The sequence below is a fragment of the Panthera uncia genome, chromosome D1 (assembly GCF_023721935.1).
Source record: "Panthera uncia isolate 11264 chromosome D1, Puncia_PCG_1.0, whole genome shotgun sequence".
NCBI classification, from domain to species: Eukaryota; Metazoa; Chordata; class Mammalia; order Carnivora; family Felidae; genus Panthera; species Panthera uncia.
The window spans coordinates 23,756,689-23,781,851 of record NC_064808.1 but is presented as its reverse complement, the minus strand read 5'-3'; the positions used below and the strand labels follow the sequence as shown (position 1 = coordinate 23,781,851).

Genomic DNA, 25,163 nt, shown 5'->3' with positions numbered 1-25,163 from the left:
CTGCCCTAGCCTATCTTTACCTTGTGTATAACTTCAGACAGGTCACCTTGCCCTTTCTGAACTTGGCCCGATTAGACTTCTGGGGGTAGAAATGAGTTATGAAGATGGGTTGAGCAGGCATTGTTGCGGAAACAAAGAAAAAGGAGAACGACGCATCTCTGGAAGAGTGGGAACCGGAGGGTGGTTTTGATCCCAAGGCAGCCCAAGGAGGCCTCTGCTTCTCCCTGGCTTGATGCCCACTTGCCTCCGTATTTATCCCATAGCTTCCTTCACCTCAGTAGTGTTCAAGCTATGCAACGTCAAGCAAGATTTTAAAGAAAAGGTTCTCTTGCTAGGGAGAAAAATGATTTGAACCTATGCTGTTCTATTGCATCGTGTCTGCTTATCCCCAGCTCTGGCGCCTCCTAGGTGCCAGCATCCCTTCCCTCACTGCGCCGCCACGGGTGGCCGGGAAGTGGGTGAAGCAGGCTGGGGTCAGGAGAAATAGGGAGTATGAGTGGTTGGGACTGTGGCAAACTGAACACCCCATATCCCGTCTACAGGGAGAAGCATTATAGCAGTAGCCCGTTGTGGCTGTACCAGCCTACGGCACAAACAGTGCCACATATTTCTGATTTTCCAAGGCAAGCTGAAAATCCATATTTTTGCACGAGGTGTTCTGATTTTTACATATCGGCAAGTAATTTAAAAAACGTTGACGCTACTGGGTTCAAAAAATATGCTACATCTAATATATATCTAGCTGGTCCACAGGTGGCCAATCTGCAGCTTCCAGAATCCAGAGTTTAGATAAAGTCATGACCTCTCAGCTTCTGTTCTGGATACTAGCTGTGTGTGTGTGTGTGTGTGTGTGTGTGTGTGTGTGTGTGTGTTCTCATTCCTGAAATGGAATCTGATTGGTCCAGTATACCATTGCAGGGCCAGAGTTTGTCACAGAGGTTTGTCACAGAGTTTGGCTGCATTTGGGTTAGGCACCTGCCCTTGATCTTAAAGGCGTTGTCTAAGGCCTGCCTTTTCAGGAGGGACCTTGATTGGGCCAACTTCCATTCTAGGGGCTGTGGCCATGGCAAGCTGTGTACCTGATATGTCTTATAAAGACCTAGACTTTTCACCTCCATGAATGAATATTTACATAGAATGATCTCTGTGTTGGTTTCTCCTAACAAAATCCTGTTTCTTAAGAAAAGGCAATGTTGCAGGAGCATCTGGGTGGCTCAGTCCATTGAGCATCTGACTCTTGATTTCAACTCAGGTCATGTTTCCCAGTTCATGAGTTCAAGCACCACCTCGGGCTCCACACTGTCAGTGCGGATTCTGACACATGGGATTCTCTAGCTCTTGCTCTCGCTCTCAAAATAGATAAATAAACTTATAAAAAAATTTTTTTTTTTGAAAGAAAAGGCAATGTTCCATTGGCGTTTAGTTGAAGTTTTGGTAAAAATGTGGGTGGTAACAAGTGTGAGATATTGGTGGTAGGAAGCATTATTAGAGAGAAGCTCTGACTGATTTACACCAGTGTCGGCTACTTCTCACTTTGAGAAAATTCAGATTACAAAATTAGCAACTCTTAGGTTTAGAAGAGACTGTAACCTCTTTAAACCTCCATTCCAGTCCTTGAATATGCTTTTATGGCATCCCCACCAAGCTGGTGTTGCCTACCTTGTGGGTACTTCTCTTTACTAGGGAGTATACTTCTTCCAGAGGGAGCCTCTTTTATCCCTATCCCTGGATAGGCCTAGTGATTACATTTTTTTTCTTATTGCACAGTGCCCAATCCATTCACGGATTCACTCATCTGATATTTACTGGGTGCACACTGTGTGCCAGGCACTGTTCTAGGATCTTGAGCAATATCAGTGAATGGAATAATTCCATGTTCTTGGAGAGCTGATGGTATGGCCTAGAAGTAGGAGGCGGTGGGAGAGAGATAAATTTTCTTAAAAAAGTAAAATCTGTAATATGTTACAAGGTTATAGATGCAGTGGAAAAAAAGATAAAGTAGAGTCTAATGAGGGGGCTTGGGAGGGAGGGCTGAGTGAGTTACAATTTCACACGGACAGAAGAGGATGGGCCTCACTGAACAAAGACTTGAAGGAGATAAGGGAGTTAGCCATGTAGAATGAGTGTAGAATGAGTTCGAATGTAGAATGAGCCCAGCGAAGGGCTTCCTGTAGCCCTGTAGAAATAGCTCCTTTTTCACTTCCCTGACCTGCAGGATAATACAGTAATAATAATGGCTTAAGTTCTGTTGAATCCAGGCAGAGATTCTAAGCTCTTCCTCCATCTGAATTCATTATGTTCTCATAACAACCCTGTGATCACCACTACTTTCCTCCTCATTTTCATAGGAGTAAACTGAGGCATAGCACTGCTAGGTAACTTGGCTAATATCCTGCAGCTAATTACAAGAGGAGGTGGGATACAAACTTTGACCTTCTGGCTCTAGGCTTGGGCTCTGAAGACCTCAGCACAGCTGCCTTGAAGATGTCTCCCAAGTCACTGCCCCTCAAGCGTTTCTTTCCGAAGCACATGCTGGAGCCTGGTCCTCTCCTTGTGTGTGCTTTCTGGGATGAGATTTCATCACCCTGGGGTTTGAGAATACTTTAATATCATTGGACAAGTGGGGCTCAGGGAGCTTCACCAAACCCCTTCCCTTGGGCACACCCTGACCAGCAACCCATCCTCAAACGTAAGTTTTTTTTAGGACACAGTGATCAAAATAAACACTTATTTTTTTTTTCTCTCAGTTTTGACATAAAAAGACACATACATCTTTTCTTCAGCAAATGTCACTGTGGTTTCAAAGCCTAAGTGTGATATTTGAGCGGGCAGCATTTTAAAAGTATTTCCTGCTCAACCATAGGCTGAAATTATACAAGCCAGTGAGTCCTGAAAACAGCTGCCTCAAATTCTTACCACCTGCAAAAAAAAAAAAAAAAAAAAAAAAAAAAAAAATTGAAAATAATTTTACATTGTTTTTAATTTTGCGATTGGTTGGCTTTCTCTTGTTTCAAACTCTGAGGGACCCTCCAACTCACTAAACCTTCAGCTGGAAAGAGAATTTGAGAGCTTTAAAAGGGTTTTGCAAATCTAAGGGAGACTTCACCGGAATTACATTTTCATTAATGCACTTAAAACAACTGTTCCTGGAATCGGCCTGGGGACTGTTCCTTGAAACAACAAAAGTCCCTAATCTCTGGGACTCTAGTGAACCTTAGAATCAACCCCATGGCTTCTTGGTAGAGTTTCCCAGGGTGGGGGGACGCTGCGGAGATCCCTTGGTGGATCTCTTGGGGGGGTGGGGAGTGTGTCGTCTTGTGGGAGCTCCCTTGACCTGTTGCATCCTCCCCCGCTTTTCAAGTTAAGAGTTGGATTTCCTGAAATTGTTGATCTGGATGAAAGTGCAGGCGCCCCCTCCCCCTTGCTCTCCTCCCCAGCAGAGTGCGAGTCGCTGCAGGGGAGGAGGAGTGGGAGGGGTTGAGGTGGGGTGAGGTGGGGTAGGGGCTGCAGGAGAAAAACTAAAGCGATGAGCACAGGACAGGAAAAGTGGGAGGAGGAGGAGGAGGAGGAGGAGGAGGAGGAGGAGGAGGAGGAGGAGAAGACGAAGCAGGGGGAGGAGGCGGCCTTGAGAGGAGAGAGGAGGGAAACGTGTCACCAGCCCGGCTCGGGGAGCTCCGCGGCCGCGGCTTTTGTGGACCCGCGCTGGGGGACCCGAGGCCAGACGGGACCCCGCGGAGGCCAGCGCCGCGCAGGGAGGGAGGAGGGAGAGCTGGGCAGAGCGCGGCGGGAGAGCCATCCAGGTCCCTCGTTGCTCTTTGGTGAGAAAACTTTCTCGGGAACACCGGAAACTTTGTCCTGGGCGCGCAGAGGGGAGCTGCGGGTGTGTGCGACTCGAGGTGACTCAGCCCCGGGACCCCCAGGGGGGGAGTTGGGAAGTCCCCGGGAGGGGCTGGCGTTGTCGGCTCAGCAACCGCTCTGGATTGAGAACGAAATCGCCGTGGACTCCGGTCACAGGCTTGCGGGGCGCGGGCAGGGGGTGCCTGGGGAGAGCGTCACATTTGGGGGCAGCCGGATGGGGACCCCCGTGCGGTTAAGGATCCTCGGATCCCACGCAGCAGGCGGGCGTAGAGTACCGAACGGGCGACCCCCGAGTTGAGGCGGGGGGAAGCGGTGCCCAGCGTCTGCGGCTTAGCGCGGGTTGGGGGCGGGGGGATGCCGCCGACCGCGGGACCCAGGCTGGGCCAGGAGATCGAAAAAGAAAGTTTGCTTGCTTGCCTCTCTAGTTGTCCCTCGGCCCCAGGGTGCAAATCTAAAGAGCTGCCCCGGCTGGGGCGCGGGCGATTGGGAGCCCAGGAACAGCCCATCTTTTCCTGCGGTCCCCCTTTTGCAGAAGCAGGCGTGGGAGGGAGGACAGCCGTTTTGTCCCGCGGGCCACTGGGCTCCGCCGACTGGGGCGGGCCGGGGCGCAGCCCGCGGGACACCCGGCTGGGGCGGGCGGCTGTCGGCGTCAGCCGCACCCCGGTTCCGCGTCGGCTTTCCAGCCCGCCCTCCATTTGGCGAGGCTTTCTCCTGCGCGCCTACTGTGCGCACGCGGGCTGCCCCCTGCGCGCTGGGGGGCGCTCTGCAGCCCCGGCTCCCGGGGCCGCGACCCTCCCTCGCCGCCCTCTGCCCCTGTTCCCGAGGGCGGGCGCCCCGGGTCAGATCAGGCTGTGTGCTTGCAAACTGTGCTTCAGGAATCGGTTCTGGGGTACCTCCCTGTTTGGCAACAGGGTTTTTCCCCTGTTGTAGCCAGCCCCTGCCCTCGGTCACATGCCGCCGCCTCTTCCTCCGCGGTGCCGGGAGCCCGCGTTTTGTTTGTCAGCAGTAAAGCGGTGAGTATTTATAGACGCCGCTGCAGTCCTGCGGTATGTAAGGTTTCAATTACTGCGATGCGCCCCACAAGACGGAAGGCTCACGCGCGGCAGCTCAGAGGCACGTTTACAACGGAGACCCGCATGGAAAAAAACTCTGTGCTGGAGTCTCCGGGCATCCCTCCTGGGGCGGGGTTCTGGACCTGTTGCCCGCGTGCAAATTCAAATGGCCCACGGGGAGGACCAAAGCAGTCAAGGACGCCGATGGTCCACACTGCCTCCATAGTCTGCCCTGCTTCCCCTCAAACGGTGCTCGCGGATCAAGCCTCGAACACTGCCTTTTTCGACCTCCCTTTGGTAATCCTGACCACCGTGGGTTGCTGTCATGACATTTCGTTGGCCTACACGCTGCAGAATGTCCCAGTGCTGCTCTCTGGGGAAAGGCTGCTCTTGACACCATAAAGCAGCAAGTGGATCAGGAGGGGAAATGGAGCTTGCAGAAGCTAATTTAGCCACACATTAAATTTAGCCCCTGGTGAGTTCTCTACCGCTGAGAAAGGTGACTGAGAAAGGTGTGGTGGGACCCTCCTCTCCGTGGAACCTGACTGGTAGGTTTTCTCTGGTGGCAGCGTGGAGCCCTTCTAAGCCACGAAGGGTGCTGTTGAGAGCTTTTTCTACAGGAATCTAGCAGATACAGGAAACAGTGCTTGATCAATCCACAAAATCGTCTTCAGTGTTTCCAACCACAACCATTGATTGTCCTTTTGGGATTTTATTAATGCTTCTTCTAACGTCCAGAACCACGAATAGTGTAAAAAAGAAAGGCCTTAGCAATGAGCTAGTCTAACTGGTTTATTTCTCTAGAGCCTAGTTGAGACTACCATGTTTCTCAACGAGAAGACCTCATTTCGTTCACAACCAGAAGTTCACGCATATGTATTTATTTCAGTGGGTGAGATTTCAATAATGGTTATTATTTGAACATTATACAGATGTTCCCTTTATTTAAAAAAGGAGGAAGGGGACAAACACCTCTTGAGTTCTTATTATGTCTTAAACTTGGCCCTAAGAGACATTGACGATGTTGTATAATCTGCACCAAAACAATGTTTAGGTAGGTGCTATTATATCTCCATGACTATAACAATGAGCCCACTGAGGCTTAGAGAACTTGGGTAGTTTGTTCAAAGTCACACACATGCAGGGGTGGAGCTTAGGGTGAGTTCTGGGTCTGCTACTCCAGGCTTATAGTGGCAGCCAGTATTGGAGATGACTTTCCCTCCAGTTCCTCAGCTGTTAATTAGATCATCTTATGGTCGAATAACTTGGTGGCTTTTTCTTTCTTTTTCTCTGTGTCGCATAATATCACAGAATGGCTCAATTGTTGAAGAAAAAAAAATCCTAATCTTACATTTAGAAAACTGTTCCACTGCTATTGACAATTTCATTCTGGGAGCCCAGACCCCAATGTCATAATCTTCAGTGTGTTCACTAACAGTGTGTGTGCAACATTTAAACCATTTATCTGTGGAAAATTGGATTGTTGGGACTTTATGGATTTCTTCATTATTTCTCTTTTCTAATTACTTCCTGTGGTCATTCCTTTTGTAGTGCCCTTGTACAAGATCAAGTATACTGAAATCTTTCTTGAATTTCAGATTGAATTGAATTGAACTGACTTTTTCCTATACTGAAATCTTTCTTGAATTTCAGATTGAATTGAATTGAACTGACTTTTTCCCTTTAATTGTTTTTGCAGAGCTAGACCAATACAGAATTGATTTGAGAAATAGAGTGTGGGCCCCTCAAAGATCCCTACTGTGTTTAATGTTTGCCATTAAAAGTTTGTTCTCTAGGGGCGCCTGGGTGGCTCAGTCGGTTAAGCCTCTGACTTCAGCTCGGGTCACGATCTCTCGGTCCGTGAGTTTGAGCCCTGCATCGGGCTCTGGGCTCTGGGCTGATGGCTCGGAGCCTGGAGCCTGGAGCCTGCTTCCGATTCTGTGTCTCCCTCTCTCTCTGCCCCTCCCCCGTTCATGCTCTGTCTCTCTCTGTCTCAAAAATAAATAAAACGTTAAAAAAAAATTAAAAAAAAAAAAGTTTGTTCTCTAGAACTGCCTCTCTATATGCAAATGTTAAAAGTAATGCTTGCTGAAAAGTATCATCTGTTAACAAGTCGGTGTGAATATCTGTATTGCTGAAGGAAGGTTGAGAACACAATATTTTGTGGATTTTATACTGGGTTAGGAATTTGGGAACAGAGAGAGCGATATCCTGATAAGCAGAAAGCACGTTTTTACAAAGGAAGATTGCACTTTGGAACCAGAAAAGAGGTTGGGAGTGCAAATGATGCAAAGCAGTGATGAGACAACAGAGGTGAACTTGAGCTAATTAACATTTTTGTCAGGGACTGGTGATCCAAGGTTTACTTTGAAACTTACTCAGTTAAAACAAACAAGCCAACTTATGTATTGGGCAACTATTATGAGCCAGGTACAATCATGGTAATGTTATTTGAGCCTCTCAGCAACGCAAGCAGGTGAATATTCTTTTCTCTATGTTGAGATGGGAAAATGGAGGCTCAGAGAGGTTAATTACTTTCCTGGTGTAACACAGCCATTAACTCAAGCCCCTTGTCCTCTGCAGCACATTTTGATATCTATCCTTGAAGGCCTTTCATGAAAAATCTAGGGTGCCAAGTACTCAAGAAAGGCCTGGCGGTTCACATGGAAGTTCCTGGATCAGAAGTGGGTGCAAGGGCAGTGTGGGAGCTCTAAAATGAGGGGTTAGGAGGTGGGTGAACAGTGGAGGAACTGAAGGGACAGTGTGGATCATTCTGACAGTTGTTATTCCATGGAAGAAGGAGAGAAGCCCTGCAGATACTTTGAATATAGAGAATTGGTAGCATTGGTCTGGCAGGGGATGGCTGTCACACTGTACAAGACCTGGAAATTGGCATGCCGCACGACGTACCCAGAGGGGGGACCCCCATCTCCCTCAGCATACCTTCTGTTGTGATGATGCCTGGTTAGGAGCCCCAGTTCGTAGGCAATATAATTTAGGGAGCTTGTGAGACCTGTTTCCATTTTAATTGGACTTGGCCCTTTGTGGTAATAGTCACCCAATCTCTGGCTTTAAATATTCTTTTCTTATGCTTTGCCAGTTTATGGCCTTTGTAGATCAATCCTTGGATTCCATTTAGAGGAGAGAGAGGGAGGAAAAAACCAGCAAAGGTTAGTGATTACCTAAATTGGATTAAGTTCTGTCTCGCAGCGTTTAAAGAAATGCTGCTTGCTCTCTAATTACCGTCAACTAGGAATTTAAACGGTCTATTAAATTTAAGCTGACTTTTTTTTTTTTTTTAATCCAGGATAGTTCTAGTTCTAACATATTCCGGGATTTTGGAAGCTTTTTTTTATATTCTTTAAGTGTGGAGAGGGCGTTCTCTTGTTCCCCACCTTTTGAAAATATTACATTTCTGTAGCAGGATAATGAATGATGTTATTATATACCTGCTTCATTGAGAAGCACACTCACAGCCAGGTTCATCCAGCTTTGTCAGACTCTGGAAAGCAAGCCAGTGGGATGAATTCTTTGTCAGAAATTTAGGGGCGCCTGGGTGGCTCAGGTCCGACTTCGGCTCAGGTCATGATCTCACGGTTCGTGAGTTCGAGGCGCACATCAGGCTCTGTGCTGACAGCTTGGAGCCTGGAGCCTGCTTCAGATTCTGTCTCAATCTCTCCGCACTGTCCCCCTCAAATATAAAAAATAAAACATAAGAAGTTTCTTTTAAAATAAAAAAAAAGAAATTTAGGGACACCTATGTGAAGGATGGGGTATGGCTTCCTCCTTTATCTCTGTAGTGAAAGAATAGGCCTATGATGCAAATCAGCCACCTTTACTCTGCTTGAGCTTTGAATAGAAAATATGAGTTATTCTTTGTCGGAGTGGGTGGTGGGTATGCTCTGGGGCTGAGACTAGGTAGGCATCAAGGCTGCAACCTTGAAGGGCATGACCCCGAGAGACAGGGCCTTACTTGCCTCCTCCTCTCGTGGGCCCTGGTGTGCTTATGATGAACTGCACCCAGAGGGTTTCAGTGAGTGGTAGAATTCACCAAAAGATCTCTCCTTCTTTTGACCATGGCCTATGGGAAGATAGGGTCAACCCCTAAACAACCTATCGTAAGTATTTGTACGATTGATTTTGTGTATAATTGTACATTACCTAAAAGCATGGATTTACCTCTCTAGGCTTTCATTCTTGTTCCCTCTCCTCAATTTTGGGGTACAAATAGATGATTTTTCGAATGCATTCATCAGTGTTCTGGTTTCGCTTTAGCTCGTTGCCAAATGGCAGCAACATCTCCAGTTTCCCGCTTCTCTTTACCTGTTACAGAACTTTGTCCAGCTTGGCTCGTTCCTTTTGATGCACGCTGAGTTCAGTGTCTTGTTGAAGGCGTCTGTGACTGCGGTTACGTTTTTAGTAAACGCTAGGATGAAGGAACCGCTTTGGGCTCCCTCGTTCAGGAACTAGAGTATATATATGTCAGCTTGAGCTGAGCCCGGGAGGGCACCTGAAGGAAGCATTTGTTTTTGTCTTCTTCCCAGGGACTGGGGGCCAGAGTCCAGCAAGCGCTGGGATGTGTGTGTATGTTGTTCTGAACTAAGCTGCCTCAGACCCTGTCGCAACCTGCTCGTGACCTCAGCCGCGTAAATCCTCCCTGGAAACCCATTCACGCTTGCTGTTTAATTCCAAATACTCCTTTGGAACTGGTTTACCTTAATCCCCCAGACGTCTTTGGGGGAGATCACGTCAACCGTGCCATCATTTTGGGGAATTCTGCCCAGTGTGCCAGCTGCTGGAGTCCACCACTGTGGGGGTGTATGGCCCCTTTCGCTGTAAAGTATCTGGAGGCAAAATTAGTGGGTGAGCAAGGTGATCCCTTGTGGCGTTCTGAGAAAATGAAAAAAAAGAAAATTCTTGCCAGCGGAACAATTGATTCCTTTCAAGATACCTCGAAAGGTGTCGGTGTCAACTTTGAAGAGCGGGGAGCTGGTGAAAGAGTCCCCGCATTGGGGCTAGCTGGCATCTTGGAGACAACGCAGGTCAAGGAACTGAGATCTGAATCCTGATCTCCATTCTGCCAGGGGCAAGCTGTACGAGTCACTCGATTGCTCTGGGTGTCAGTTTTCCTAGCTACAAAATAATGGGATTGGCCTACTGCTGGTCTGTTAAAATTTAAAAATTGGGAGACTTGACATCTAAACTCAGGTTTCCAGCTTTAAAAAAAAAAAGTTGGGGGGGGGGACTGGATTCTCTAACGCGGTGGCATTCCCTGCCTTGGCCCCACTGAGAATCGAGTTTACTGTGCTGGCTTCAGGCCTTCCTGTCTTTGTTTTTAATCGTGACCAACTTATTATTCTCTCTCTTCTTGTTTCTTTATTATTGGTAAGACTATATCTGGCTTGCCTTTGTGTTCGGGATAGTAGGTGCTCATGAAATATTTGTTGAAATGTGTGGGTTTTTTTCATTCCTGTCCTTGTCTGTCACAAATGAAAAAGGATACTCAAGCTTGGGAAGTGCTTACCTATGAAAGCTTGTGTTTCCTTCCCCAGATTTCCTTTCTAGGCTCCAGTGTCCATGTTCTTTAGAGGAAGAAAATGGAGAGCCTTATTTTTCAGTTGACCGCATATTAGCCTTGCCTTGTAAACTGGAAAAGGCGAGCTAACCTTTCCGCCTCAATCTTGTCTCAACTGCCGTTCTTCCCTCATAGTCGTCAGCTTGCATGTATAATGTTAACTTCTGAGTGTTTACAATGAGCCCCTGAGCCCCACAGAAGCACGTATTTTATTCTTCTTTACCCTCTATGCTTCCTCTTCTCAGATCCTGGCACACACCCAGACCTCCTAATGTTTGGTTGTTGAATGAAATGGAGTTGACCTCATGAGCTCCGTGAAGTGATCAGATCCCGAGAGCCTCTTCGGTTTTCTGAGTCTCTGTGCAGTGCTCTTTACACCTGGCTACGTGTCATGAAGAGAAGTTTCCTTTCCCTTGATCCCGTTTTCTTATGAAAAAGCATTTCATCCATGGGAGGGTGAAGCTCCTTTTGAACAAACGGCACAAGTTAATCTGGAGCACGCTTCCCCACACGGAGAGCTCTTGTCTGCCGGGCAGTAGCTTTTGTCCGCTGTGTCCCCCACCAGGGTTTTAGAGGGTACGTGTCAGAAATGCGATTGCTCACGTAATGGTCAGTCTCAGCCACTGCTTGTGTCTAGACTTTTCAGTTTATCATCTGGTAGGCCCTGTGGAATCGTTCTGGATGGCATTTATGGGCCACACCCTAACAATTTGCACTCCAAGAAACTTAATGCTTAAAGTGGGGCTTAGAGATGAGTAACTGAGATGTGTTGCTCTTCCCCACAGTTTTGCTTGAGTTGTACCAGAGGAGGGGATTTTTCTGGTGATTACATAGTGGTTTGCAGGCCAGGCTGATGGTGATGATCTGATGAATAATTACTGCTAGCTGCATCTGAATCGTCAGTGCTTTGAGTCGTGTGGGCACTAAGAAAACTTTGCTAAGCAAAGATAAGGGCTTGAGCTTGCATCCTGTTTGCGCTAATATTTACTGTTGCCTAAGTTCAGATTCTCAAGACTCTGTGTCTGCATTGGCGTCCAGTGTGAGCACTGAGAAAGTGGTCTCATTCTTCCTGTGGAGCCTTTTGCATAGTCCACACTTGACCCTTGACATCTTCTTGCTTGTGGGAGTGTCTGTCCCTCCGCTGGCTTTTGTCTCCTAAGCGTTGTGAAGTTTGGTCCTTAAAACAAACGCTCTGTGCTATGCAGCAGACACCTGTCCCCTGCCGTGTCTGTAGGCTCCACTGACCGACACACAGACCCAGGATTCCTGGCCCACGCGGCCGAGGTCCACATTCCTGTGGACAGTAATACTTAGGTGGACTCCAGTTCAGTCATCTGGGAAGGGAATTTTTCTGGTTTCTGAAAAATAGGAAGCCTGTTCTGCCCGGTGGCCTAGAAGCCACATGTCGCTCCATCATTCAGAGATGTGGTTGTGGTTGTTGTTTTAATTTATTTATTTGGAGAGAGAATCCCAGGCAGGCTCCAAGCAGTCAGCAAAGAGCCCAATGTGGGGCTTGATCCCACAAACCGTGAGACTATGACCTGAGCCGAAATCCAGAGTTGAAGGCTCACCTGACCGAGCCCCCCAGGGGCCCTGGAGATGTTTACCTTGTATGTGCCCGGCACTGTGCTTGCAGTGGGATACAGCAGGGAGGAAGAGAGGCAGGTCTTGGGCTTTGAGGAACTTACATGCCATCGGGGCTAGTCAGTGAACAAGTAAACAAACACGATGACCTCACAAGCTGGTAAGGGCCTGAGAAACAAAAGCCTCATCCTGTGAGAGACTGAGTGTTCCTCATGCCCGGGCCCGGCAAGAAGCTGTTGATGAAGGGAAGCCGTGGGTGACGGTCACCTCTTACCTCTGCGTGTGGCAGACGTGAGTGTTGCTTAAAACAGGCGGTGTAGGAGGTCAGGCCCTGGAATCAGGTAGGATCTGACTCTTGGTCCCTCTTCCTCCTCTTCTGAATTTGGACAAGTTAACCCCTGTGCTTCAGTTTCTTCATCTGCGAAATGGGATGAATTAAACCTACCTTGTTACTTTCAAGTGGAGATGAACCGAGATGCTAGATGCAGATAGGGGGTTGATACCATCCCGGTCATCCTGGCCATGATGAAAAGTAGTGTATTCCTTTTTTTTTTTTTTTTTTTTTTTTATTTATTTTGAGAGAGAAAGGAAGAAAGAGAGAGAGAGAGTGCACGAGCAGAGGAGGGGCAGAGAGAGAGGGAGAGAGAATCCCAAGCAGACTCCACACTTTTCGACACAGAGCCCAATGCGGGGCTTGAACCCACAAACCGTGAGATCGTGACGTGAGCCGAAATCAAGAGTTGGGACGCTCAACCAACTGAGCCATCTGGGCTCCCCAGGAGTATATGCTTTTCAGGAAAATTTTAACAAAATAGTCACGGTAGGCAATTTGCAAAATGGTCTCAGTATTCTTGAATACCTACTTCTGACTCAGTTTCCATCTGGTGAGCTGGGGTGGGGTGTGTGGGGTTCAGATCTAGTTTCCTGGGCTGGCTTGGGGGCTTCTGTTTGCTGTGTGTTTCTTCTAGAAATATCCCAAGCCAGCGAGCTGTTGGCTTGCCCTGTTTGAAGAGTGCATATGGATATGTCTATACTACAGGAATGCTTGTGGTTCCAGAACGGAATCAGTGATGGGGTAGGACTGAGAGAAGACAGTTGATGAGGTAAGAGGCTGGTCAACTAGATGACGTGGTAGGTGGGAGCTGAAACACCAGAGGAGGCCAGTTCTGGGTTTGTGCTGTATCAGGGGGTCATCCGCTGCCACGTCTCTCAGAGGCTCTCAGTTCTGTAGGGCAATGAGGGGAGGGACTGAACATAGAGCTGGCGATGCTGAGGTAATCATGGCCACTAGCTAAGCCAGACTCTTTATTTTTCTTTAATGTTTATTTTTTGAGAGAGCGAGCATAAGCAGAGGAGGGGCAGAGAGAGAGGGGGACAGAGGATCTGAAGCGTGCTCTGTGCTGACAGGCTGACATCAGAGAGCCTGACGTGGAGCTCAAACTCACGAACCGTGAGATCATGACCCGAGCTGAAGTCCGATGCTCAACCAACTGAGCCACCCAGGTGCCCCAGGCCAGACTCTTAATCAACTGATAAGCCAGCAGACCTCAGGAAGACCACTTGTGTGCCCAAGCCCATAGTGACTGGTTTGTGAGGGCTTATGTTATACCTGACTTAGGCCCTGGGGAAGGGGTGTGAGAAGGCTGGTGGTCATAGTTGTGAGGGAGAAAATAAAGGTCCCAAACCTATATGTTAGTCCCCTAAAGTGCTAGTGGGCTTGGTGAGTTCATTGCTAACACTTATAAATCACATGGTTTAGCATTTTAAAAAATCTGGGTTTTTGGCATCTCTGGGAAAATTCAGATCCGGCAAAACTGAACTTGTGCCCCGAGGTGGCAAAAACCAGATTGGATTGAGTAGTGACTGCCTCCTTTAGCCTGGGCAGATCCTGCCCACTCTCTGTGATGTTCCACAAAGTATGGCAAGTATGTGGCATATCATGCAGAAAGGAAAGAAATCAGTCTTCCTTTTGTTTGCTTTTTTCCCCAGGGTTTGTTTTTCTGGCCCATGTGTCCCTGTATATATACAAGGCAACTCCTGTTGTAGAATAAGTGCTAAAGAAATAAATTTGCGGGGGTGCCTGGGTGGCTCAGTCGGTTACTGATCCTTCAGATCTTCTGTCTCCCTCTCTCTCTGTCTCTCCCCTGCTTGCACACGCGTGCTCTCTCTCCCTCTGTCTCTCTCAAGAATAAATAAACATTAAAGAATGGTTATGATGGTAAATTTTTAAAAAAGAAATAAATTTATGTCGAATGAATGAATGAACGAACGAACTATAATTGATAGAGCATCGCATTTGGGATCAGAGCCAAGTTCAAATCCTCACTTCTTCCGAGCAGCTGAGGGACTTTGAACAAATCAATAACCGTTTTTTGCCTTTCTTTTGAGGGGCTGGGGGAAGGCATCACTGTTGTTTTTAGTTATTTCTTTGAATAAGTCGTACGTGTTCACGTTTCAAAATTCAAAGGCACAAACAGGTTTATGGAGAAAAATCTCCCTACTGTGTCCCTGTCACCCAGCTCTTTTCCTTGGGGGAAACAGGTGTTCTCAGTTTCTGGTTTGCCCCTTCCAGAGATTCTTTATGCCGTGCAATGAGATTTGTAAATGCTCTTTTTTTGTCTGTTTTACCTAGATCGTAGCATACTGCACGTGCGGTTCTATGTTTAGCACACTTTCCTTCGGATTGGAGAGCACGCCAGTCAGTACACAGAGCCCTCCCCTTCTTTCCTAGAGCTGCACGGGCTTCCAGAGTGTGAGATACTCAAGTTCACCTAGTCGGTCCTCTGTGGCTGGGCATTTCGGTTATTTGCAACCTGTTGCTGTTGTAAAGGAGGCCGTAGTAAAAACCCTGCTTATGTAAGTCGCTGGAGGTCAGAGGGCACAGCCTTTGTCACTGTGGCAGATCTTGTCACATTTCCATCCACAGCAGCTGCCCCGAACTGCTCTGCTTCCAGTAATGTGTGAGAGTGCCTGTCGCCCAACACCCTAGTCCTCTGTCACCTCTTCGAAACGGCGAGCGTTTCGTGAAGAACACAGAGTGTTACAAAAATATTGACACTAGCTATAGTTTGAGGGGGCCCCTTCACGGGCCCAGCTATGCTCTAGATTATCTCGTGTAGATGCATACCCCACTCATTTGAAGATAAGGCAACTTGGGAGTCATTGACTCGGGTCACCCAGCTAATAAACTGTAGATGCTGGATTCCAGGCCGGGCTTGTCAGATTGCAGTACCAGGATGTTTTCGTATGGGAAAGCTTTATGTAATTTTAGGTGCTGGAATTCTCAGCTGACACATGCATAAAGTTCCTGTGTCTCCCGGTAGTACCTCTCATGTGGCTGGTTCATTTGCTCATTCATCAAGTGTCTGAAGCATTCCTGTACTGTAATAAGCACCCGAGAACAAGGTAGACATAGTCCCTGCCTTTATGGACCTCACAAAAATAAGAAATAATTCTGTAGTCATTTATAGGATGCCAAGACAACAAAGGGGGTGAGGAGGGTGTTCACTGGGGTCTCCTAATCAGGAGAAAAAATCAGGGGAAAGAGAGCTCTGTGAGCAAGTGCTTATCAAGATAAGTGATAAAGGGTCTGTGGGTTTGAGCCTGGAGAAGTGGATGGAAAGTATTTCACACAGAGGGCATGGTATGTGCAAAGGTCCTGGGGCAGGGAAGAACTGGTGGTGTTGGAAGAAATGAAGGAAGATCAGTGAGCTGGCATGCAGAGTAGCAGGTGGTTGGTGAAGGTAGGAGGATGGGGTATTTATTCTAAGAGCTGCGGGGAGCCTTTGAAGGCATTGAAGTAACATGAGCACCAAGGGCCTTGGGCTGTGGGGTTCTTGTCATGGACAGTATGACCTTAGACAAGGTCAACATTGGGCACATCCATTTTCTTCTCTGTAAGGTGAGGATGGTCACAGCACACAGGGGTTTTCAAACATTTTGAGTGTTACATTCATACATATGAAATGTGCAATTCACTTAGACTCTGTACACATGGGCATGTGTGTCATATACACGTGTCCCCAAAATGTGAGTCACGCTGATATTTTCTATCCTAGTCTGTTAAAGGTTTTGGCTAAGACCCCTACAATCCTTTTAGAAACACTGAGATAATATATGTCAAGTGCATGCTTCACAGCTGGCACTCAGTAAACTGTGCTCTCACTCATCACTCATCATGATGCTGGTTGCGGTTAGAGAACACATCGGTCACGTTAAGGGACAGTATCCAAATCCTGACCGATGCTGAAGGACATTGGCTCTTCATCTCTGTGTTCAGGCCACAGGGAAAGGAGTCGCACCCAGGGCCTCCTGGCTGCAGGAACTGCTGAGGGGAACGTGGAAATTGTACCATCTGTACAGTTTCCCTGGGAACTAGCTTCTCCTTGTTTTCTGGGCGGTCACATCCGACTCCGTTTTCTTTGACTTCTTTGTTATTTACACTCAGAATGGCTTTTTCCTGGAAGCCTCAGAGTCATTATAAGCCACTCACTTCTTTATTTTAAGTTGTGCCATGGTTCTCCTTCCCTTTTCAGAGTTAAGGGTTGGAGCCTGAGTGGAATTTATTTGCATTTTCCACCAAGTGTACTGCCTTCTTCTGCCCGCGGGGCTGGTTTGCGGGGCTGTGCCCCACTCCCCGTGCCCTGGCCGCTGGGAGAAGAAAGAGAGGCACATTTTTTTTTTTTCTCCAAGAAACATATTCTGGATCCTGTGTGTGGCAGTTTTCAAAGAAATCCCTGTGCGGTGAGCCTGGGAGAGTAAGGCCAGTGATAATACCCAATAACCCTGTAACCACCACAGCCCTTCCTGTGTCCAGGACCCCGGCTTTCCAGATCGCTGAATGTAAGCACCCAAAGCTGCACCATTTAAATCATTTTAGATGCACATTTCTCTACATGTTAACTGCATTGGCCCTTCACAGGAGAATATCCACCAAAACACTGGTTTCTTTAACTCAGAGACATTAGGCCAAGAACTTTTTGTGATGATGACGGTGGTGGCTGAGTCGTGTTCCTCCCACTACCTTAGAATGTGACTGTATTTGGAGATGGGGCCTTCAAAGAGGTGATGAAGTTAAAGGGAGCCTGTCAGGTGGGCCCTAATCCAGTCTGACTGGTGTCCTTGTAAAAGGACGCGTGGACACACAGCAAGAGATGCGTGTCCACAGAAGAAAGGCCATGTGAGGACACAGCGAGAAAGTGGCCACCTGCAAGTCAAGGAGAGGCCTCAGGAGAAACCAAACCTGCTGACATCTTGATCTTGAGCTTCTCGCTTCTGGAACTGTGACAAAATCCATTTCTGGTGTTGACAGCATGCGGTCTGTGGTCTTTGGTTACGGTGGCCTGAGCAGACTGATACAGTGGTGGTGGTGGTGGTGATAGGAATAAACAACAGGTAGTATTTATCCAGCACTTACTGTATACCGGGACCGTTTTAAGCCTTGCTTGAGTCATCTCATTCAACCCTCAGACCAAGCCTAAGTCACCTGCCCAGGTCACACCATAAGTGGTGGCACTCAGCCCGGCTCTGGCAGCTGTGCTCAGAACCTCCACTGTACCTGTGTCGTGCCCAGTAGTTCCCGGATCCCTGCCAGGCACTTCCTAAATCATCTTTCTCAACACCGCAACGCTCCAAGGTCACACTTCCTGTTCCCTTTCTTTCCGATGTAGAGACTGCAGTTCAGAGTGGCCCAGGGCCACACAGTGAGTGTATTTATTTCTTGTGGCTGCAATAAGACATGACCACAATCTTGGTGGCTTAAAACAACAAAAATTTATTCTGTTGTAATTTTGGATGTCAGAAGGCCAGAATCAAGGTGTCACGGGGCCATACTGCCTCCAGAGGCACGATGGGAGAATCTACTTCTTTCTTCTAGCTGCTTCTCATGGCTGCTGGCATTCCTTGGCTTGCAACAGCATCCCTCCAGGGTCTGCCTCTGTCTTCACATCACCTCCTCCTGTGGATCTGTGTCTCCTCTTCTGTCCCCAGTCTCCTTCTGCATCCATCTTATAAGGAGACATGTGATTATATTTATGGCCCCCCTGGATAATCCAGGATGAGCTCCATATCTCAAGATCTTTCACTTAATTACATCATTTGCCACCTAACATAATATCTACAGGTTCTGGGGACTAGAAAGTGAGTATACCTTTGGGACACCAGTGTTTCTGCCTCTCACAGTCAGTGAGCAGCAGAATGAACATTGGTGCCAGGGCTTGCCTGATTCCCAAGCCACCCATCCTTCGGAGCTACAGGCAAGAGACCTCTCAAGTCCCTTTCTGCAGTGCTATTTCTGGCTGCCGTGGCATTGGGTGTAAGAGGCAGGATCCCTGAGACTGGCAGATATGCTCATTCTTTGCAGTAATAAAAAAACTGGAGGCTACCAAAATACCCATCCATAGGGGACTGGTTAAATCAAATATGGTGTCCCCTAAATGGAATAAAGAAACCATTATAAAGAATGAAATAGATCAATCCATGGTGCTGTGGGAAGGTAGCCATGATGTGTTAAAAGGAAAGAACAAATTACCCATTTTAATTGAAATACCGTGTGTACACATCTATATGGCCTTAAAAATCACATTAAGACAAAATAAAATGAAAGTTTGCTTCCTCAGCCACACTAGCCACATTTTAAGTGCTCGATAGCCACGTGGCTGCCACAAGTAGCCACCACGTTGGACAGCACAGATATAGAACATTTCTGTCATCTTAGAAAGTTCTGGGCAGAGAGCTTCTCCACATTCAGTGGCCAGAGCGAGAAGCCTTTCTCACTTTGTATGTTACAGGTATACATGTGTGTACCTTTGTCGTGATAAATAAGGAGGTGTGCTATTATGAGAAAAATAGGAACACATGGGGTTTCCAAGGAAACATTCTTTCTTAAGCAGGTGGTAGTGTATTATTGTTTACGATACATGCAATTGATTTTTTCTTTTTTAATTAGGCTTCTTGCCCAGCGGGCAGCCCCACACGGGGCTTGAACTCATGACCCTGAGATCAAGACCTGAGCTGAGATCACCTGAGATCCTCAACTAACTGAGCCACCCAGGTGCCCCTAAGATACATGTGTTTGTATGTGTCTATGAACTCTTTTTTATGTATGTTGCTTAATGAAAATATTTTAAAATATATAGGGAAAAAAGAAGAATTTCCTGGCAGGGCAGGTTTGAGGTTGGGAGACTTTGGGTGGGATCTGGTTCCCTGACCACGTAGCCTCCCAGCCATGGCCATATCACGTATCCTTAGAGTTCCGATCCTATGGAATCCCTACTCAACCTGCCTTGTAGGGTTAGGTTAAGATTTACAAGTGTGGGGCTGTGTGGAAACACTCTGAGACTGAGGGATGTCCACACGGAGGTGAAGGGTCAGTGAATAAGTGAGTTACCCAAGGCCTGAGGAGGCAAGGCCTCAGTACTCTGTGACCACAATGGCAGCTTGGAGGCCTCGCATCCTCCCGAGCGGAGTATTTTCCAGATGTTGCTGAGGTCGCCAGAAGCAGGGGGGACGTGTTCTTGTATTTCAGCTGCTGTCATTGCTTGGAGATTTAGAAATAACAAAGTATTTAACTTATTTCACAAGCACTTACCTAGCACTTACTATTTGCCGTGCACCGTCCTATCTAAGTGCTTTACAAATAGGTACTCGTTTTATCCTCACACATCCCTGAGGCAGTCACTGGCTGTGACCGTACCTGGCACCACGACAGGCAGGCAGTTGATTCCTTATTCGTTCCCGTCCTTCTTTGGTCTGTATCTAAAGCAGTGAGCTTAGGCCTGGGGATACAGAGACGAGTAAGCGCTGGGGACTCTCTTTGAGGAGTTTACAGAATGGCCCAGGTGGGGCCTGGGGAACTTTCTAGATCGGGAGTCAGGGAACCTGAGTTCTGGCCAGTGCTGGCTCTCCGACCTCAGAGACACTGGCCAGGCTCCTCTGGGCTTCACTTTTGTCGTCTATAAACGGGGGCCCCGCCCGTCTTGTCATTTTCTGACTTGTCCTATTTGGGTCAGGACATGCCTGTGCCTGAGGGGCCAGCGTGGTAGCCGGTGGATCCAGGGCGCACCGGCTTTGACCTTGAGGCCGCTCGTGTCATCCCACCAGCATTGCTGGCAGCCCCTCTCGGCAGGGCTCTGGGGGGGCCTCGTGGCTCTGTCCGGAAGCAGGAATGGTGGAAACAAAGGCGGCTTCCAATGGTCTTCAGCCAGTCAGGGTCTGAGGGTGGCAGATGGTATGGGTGAGAAATGAGTCAGAGGCACCTGCTTGTCGTGTGTGACTCTACACCCAGGGACAAGGTCATGGGAGCCGTGCTCATTGTTCTTTTGCTGAAAATTATCCTTATTTAAAAGGGGACGCAGGCCAGTGGGGCTGCCCGTCTGTGTGCCTTGCTGGATACGCAGCCCGGCTTGCAGTGGGGAGCCTGGGGGCTGCTGGCTGAGCGGCAGAGGGGGACGGGAGCCGGCCCCGTGGTCCTCAGTGTCGCACAGCCTCCTGGAGAAGTGGCTGTTGCAGCGGGAAGCCGGGAAGTAAACACCTGGATGATCCATTCAGCTCACCTTTCCACTTCCCTGCACGAGTGCCTCTGAGTGGGAGGCGGCTCCTTCACCTCGAGTCTAAGGTCCTCGTAAATGGAGTTAATATCCTGTAATTACGCAGATGTATTGCACTTAGCAGGCCCATTTAAAGAAGGGCAAAATGGGTCCTCTTTTAATAGTATGACCTTTACCAGGCAAGTTAAATCCCGAAGCCATCTGGAGTAAGGATTCTGAAGGGGCCCCATGGTTTTATTTCTTCTTTGCCTCATTCACTGATTTGCATAGATCTTTCCAAATTCTAGTGGCTCTTGCGTAGCCATTGAGACTCTCTGAAATGGAGCAGGCCTGTTTTGACTTCTGTGGTACTTACCGATAAATTTGTTACTGTTGGTTCACCCTGAGAAGCAGGTGGAGGGGCAGATCACTCGAAAAAGAAATGGTACATGAGCCTGCTTTCGTTTAAAAAATTTTTTTCCAAGAGGTAGTCCACGCCATTCCTTTTTTGGCTCTTGGTCTTGCCAGTTCATTGCCAGCGTGCCCGCTGTCTGCAGACAGCATCTGGCACCTCCCATGCCTTCTTGATGGATCGCCTGGGTGCCCATCCCCAAGCCTCAGTCCTCTGCTGACGGGAGCAGCATGTTTAACTGGGGGCGGCCCCTTGGTTCCTCCTTCTTCAGACGCTGTAGCTGGGACTGCAGAATGTACTCCCCTCTCCACCTGGAGACTGACGTGTATGGCTGGGATCCATCTTTTTCTTCCAGCACTGGTTCGTGGGAAACAGCAGCATTAGCTGGTGGGAGAGGTGGCCTTGAGAATACGTCCGGGCTCAACCCTAACCCCTCGAGAAAAAAGTGACTCTAACCTTGGTGCCGTTTCCTCTGTCCTTTACTCCGACCAGCTCCCAAACTCGTTTTAACTCAGTGATTTAGACTTTAGGTTCACTGGAGAGTCAGAGACTGAAATGAAAGGAATAGAGGCTGTGAGGAAAGCAAGCTTTGGGCTCCAGCAGAAACAGGACCACGCTCGAGGGTCTTGGGTCTGCCATTCTGCTGGACACACATCACACCATCTCATGTCGTCTCTCATCGGTCCTGTGCAGTTGGCACTGCTAACAGCTGTGGACTCTTGGACTCAGTGTGCCCAGGTCACACAGCTGGGGAGGGGCCCAGTTAAGACTCGAACCCGGGTTCACTCCAAAGCCATTGCCATTAGCCACAAAGTCATTAAGTCCTAGGAACTGCTCAGGGGACAGTATCCTTGAACCTAGTTCTGCAAGGTAGGGTAGATTTAGATAAGCATAGGGGAAGGAAAAGGAAGGGAATTCCGGGGAAGGGAAGCAGTAAATATAGTTCAGGTGGGGAGAGGGAGGAAGCATAGGCTGGAACCATGCCTACCGGTTTGTAAGCTCCACAGGGCAGCCACCACGTTGTCCAGAGCCACCATTATATCCCGGATACGTAAGTGAGTGGCTGTTGCATAGGGTGTGGTCAATAAATATTGATTGCTTAAAAATCGAACTGCCCTACAATCCAGCAGTTGCACTACCAGGTAATTACACAAGAAATACAAAAACACTAAGTCAAAGGGATACATGCACCCGTATGTTGATAGCAGCATTGTTCACAATAGCCAAACTATGGAAACAACCCAAGTGTCCGTCGACTGATGAATGGATAAAGCAGATATGGTGTATACATATATACAATGGACTATTATTCAGCCATAAAAAGGACAAAATCTTGCCATTTGCAATGACATGGATGGAGCTAGAGAGTATCATGCTAAGTGAAGTAAGTCAGAGAAAGACAAATACCGTATGATTTCACCTATATGGAATTTAAGAAAACAAACGAGCAAAGGAAAAAAAAGAGGGAAGCAAATCAAGAAACAGACCCTTCACTACAGAGAACAAACTGATGGTTACCAGACGGGAGGTGGGTGAAGTAGGTGTTGGGGATTAAGAGTACACTTACTGGGGAGCCTGGGTGGCTCAGTCAGTGGATCGTCCTACTCTTGATTTCCACTCAGGTCATGATGTGAGTTCGAGCCCCACATCGGGCTCCACGCTGATAGTACAGAGCCTGCTTGGAATTCTCTCTCTGCCCCTCCCCCCTCCAAGATAAACAAATTAAAAAAAAAAGTATACACTTCTCATGATGAGTACCGGGTGTTGTATGGAAATATTAAATCACTGTGTTGTACACCTGAATCCAATACAATGCTATAAGTTAATTAACTAGAATTAAAAGTTATTAAAAAAATAAAATCAGGAAAGAAAATAAATATTGATTGTGTGTGTGAATACACAGACAGCTGTTTTCTCAACAGACCTTGAGCCTCTTGAGGGCAGGGATCACATCTTAGAAATCTTTGGATGCTTTACAGCTCCCAGTGGTTAATAAATAATGAACACTCAGTAAATATGCTCTTACAGAATGAATGAATGAATGAATGAATGGCAGGTAAGGGATGGTGGGATGTGCCTGAGTGAGGAGGTATTGATACTTTGGAAAATACTGAGCAATACACATGGGCTGGCATGCTAAGGGCATATCATGGAAGGTCTTTAGTGCCAAGAGAAGGAGTTTTTGTGTTCTCCTTGAGGCACTTTTTTTTTTTAATGTTTTTTTTTTTTAATTTTTTTTTTTTTAACATTTATTTATTTTTGAGACAGAGAGAGACAGAGCATGAACAGGGGAGGGGCAGAGAGAGAGGGAGACACAGAATCCGAAACAGGCCCCAGGCTCTGAGCTGTCAGCACAGAGCCTGACTCGGGGCTCGAACTCACGGACCGTGAGATCATGACCTGAGCCGAAGTCGGACGCTTAACCGACCAAGCCACCCAGGCACCCCAATGTTTATTTATTTTTGAGAGAGACAGAGACAGAGTGTGAGTGGGGCAGGGGCAGAGAGTAAGGGAGACAGAATCCGGAGCAGGCTCCAGGCTCTGGGCAAGCTGTCAGCACAGAGCCTGACGCGGGGCTCAGACTCACAAACCACAAGATCATGACCTGAGCCAAAGTCGGACGCTCAACCGACTGAGCCATCCAGGCGCCCCCAGGCATTTTTGAAAAAGCCATCTCTTTAATGCGCAATGTTGCAGGGTCTACAGAAACCCAGCCAGTGCCCATGCTTTGGCATTTGTAGGCATTTAGAACCACATTCAAGCACAACTTAGAAATCACTTTTCTGTAGGATTGACTCAACCTGTTCCCATTGTTGCTGCCTTCCCACTTTGGGGTAACCAGACGGAGCCCCGTATAAATGCATGAGTGGGAGCGTGTAGGGTATAGATGTTATTTCAGGACACTGGAGTTGTTTTTAACATAGCGCGGCCGGAAAATCCCAGCCAACCTCGTCTAAAAAATGTTCTGCCCGACGCGGGAGTTTTCAATAAAAGCTTCCCTCTCTTTTCAGGTGTGGGCTAAGTTTGTGGTTTTAAGAAAGCCTGAGGGCCGGAAGGCAGCCCCGGAAGAAGCCCCTGCCCGTGGGCCGCTGGAACCTTGTGGTACAGAGGAGAAGCCGTCCCCTCCCCCGGACTTATGACCCGTGGCTTCGCGCCCAGTGTGCCCACCGCGTTCCACGAGATGGGCTCCTTCCGCAGGCCCCGGCCACGCTTCATGAGCTCCCCGGTGCTCAGCGATCTGCCCCGCTTCCAAGCCACACGGCAGGCCCTGCAGCTGAGCTCCAGCTCGGCCTGGAACAGGTAACGGGGGCTGGTAGTCCTGGGGTGGAGGGCCAGGGGACTGGCTTAGCGTCTGCTCCTCCTGAGAGCCCTGCTTCAGAAGGTCGGCATTATGTATACAGGCACATTTTCTTGCGGAGACCGTATCCGCTGGCCTGCCTTGTTTGGGTGGAGACGAGGTGGGCCACCGGGGGCCTCCGTGCTACCAGAGTCTGTTAGCCAGTCCGGGACAGTTGGGTTGGGATTTACAGTGACAGTTCATGCTCCTTAGTCACGCCCAAGACTGTTCGAGTACCCAGGGCTGGGGCCATGTAAGTCACCTATAACCTATTTGGGAAGATAAGACCTGTATCTGTGAAAAGCTAAGTGAGGGGTATAAACCAAGGACTAGCCGTACCTGTGAGCCACAGGTGGATGGGAAAGGAGACACTGCGCTTTTATGGGTGTCTGGCTGACTTTTTGTACACCAAGCATCGAGTAGCGACTGAATCAACACTGCGTCTTGTGTTCCTGTGGGCTACTACTTTTCAAATCTAGCAGTTACTCTTTGGATGAATTAAATGCATCACTATTTTAAAGCATTCCTGAATTCTTTGTCCTTTGGTTCATTTTGGATTTTCTCAGTGAATGCGCACCTCTTCTGATGGGGAAGAAGAGGGGGCTGTGAAACGTTCTGCTATGGATGGATCCATGTTCTTTAAAAAAGGCTTTGGATCCTTGATAAAGACAAGATTGTAATCTGCTCCTTGCTGAAATACCTGGCTGGAGTCTCAGGGCACCTAGAGTTAAGACTTAACTGTGGCTCCTCGAGGGACTAACCCCCTACACCTCACAGGAGGGGGAATGGAAGGGGCAAGAGAGGCTGGCCTCGGTGAAAC

At 48.1% G+C, this 25,163-nt stretch overlaps 1 protein-coding gene across 19 annotated transcripts in view; it reads left to right on the top strand.

Moving 5' to 3' along the window:
* Nucleotides 1-3,592: 3,592 nt before the first annotated feature.
* Nucleotides 3,593-25,163, top strand: part of PRR5L (proline rich 5 like) — a 73,600-nt gene continuing 52,029 nt past the window's right edge. For 3 of the 19 annotated variants that reach the window (XR_007461455.1, XM_049648111.1, XM_049648116.1), the window contains exons 1-2: nt 3,849-19,143; nt 24,018-24,306. Coding sequence is in view for 18 of the 19 variants with exons in the window: in XM_049648111.1 (XP_049504068.1) it covers nt 24,143-24,306 (164 nt within the window). In the remaining variant the exon portion in view is untranslated. Of the gene's footprint in view, nt 3,819-3,846; nt 19,144-24,017; nt 24,307-25,163 lie in introns of those variants that run through there. The other 16 variants (XM_049648069.1, XM_049648082.1, XM_049648054.1 and 13 more) reach the window with 16 other exon arrangements.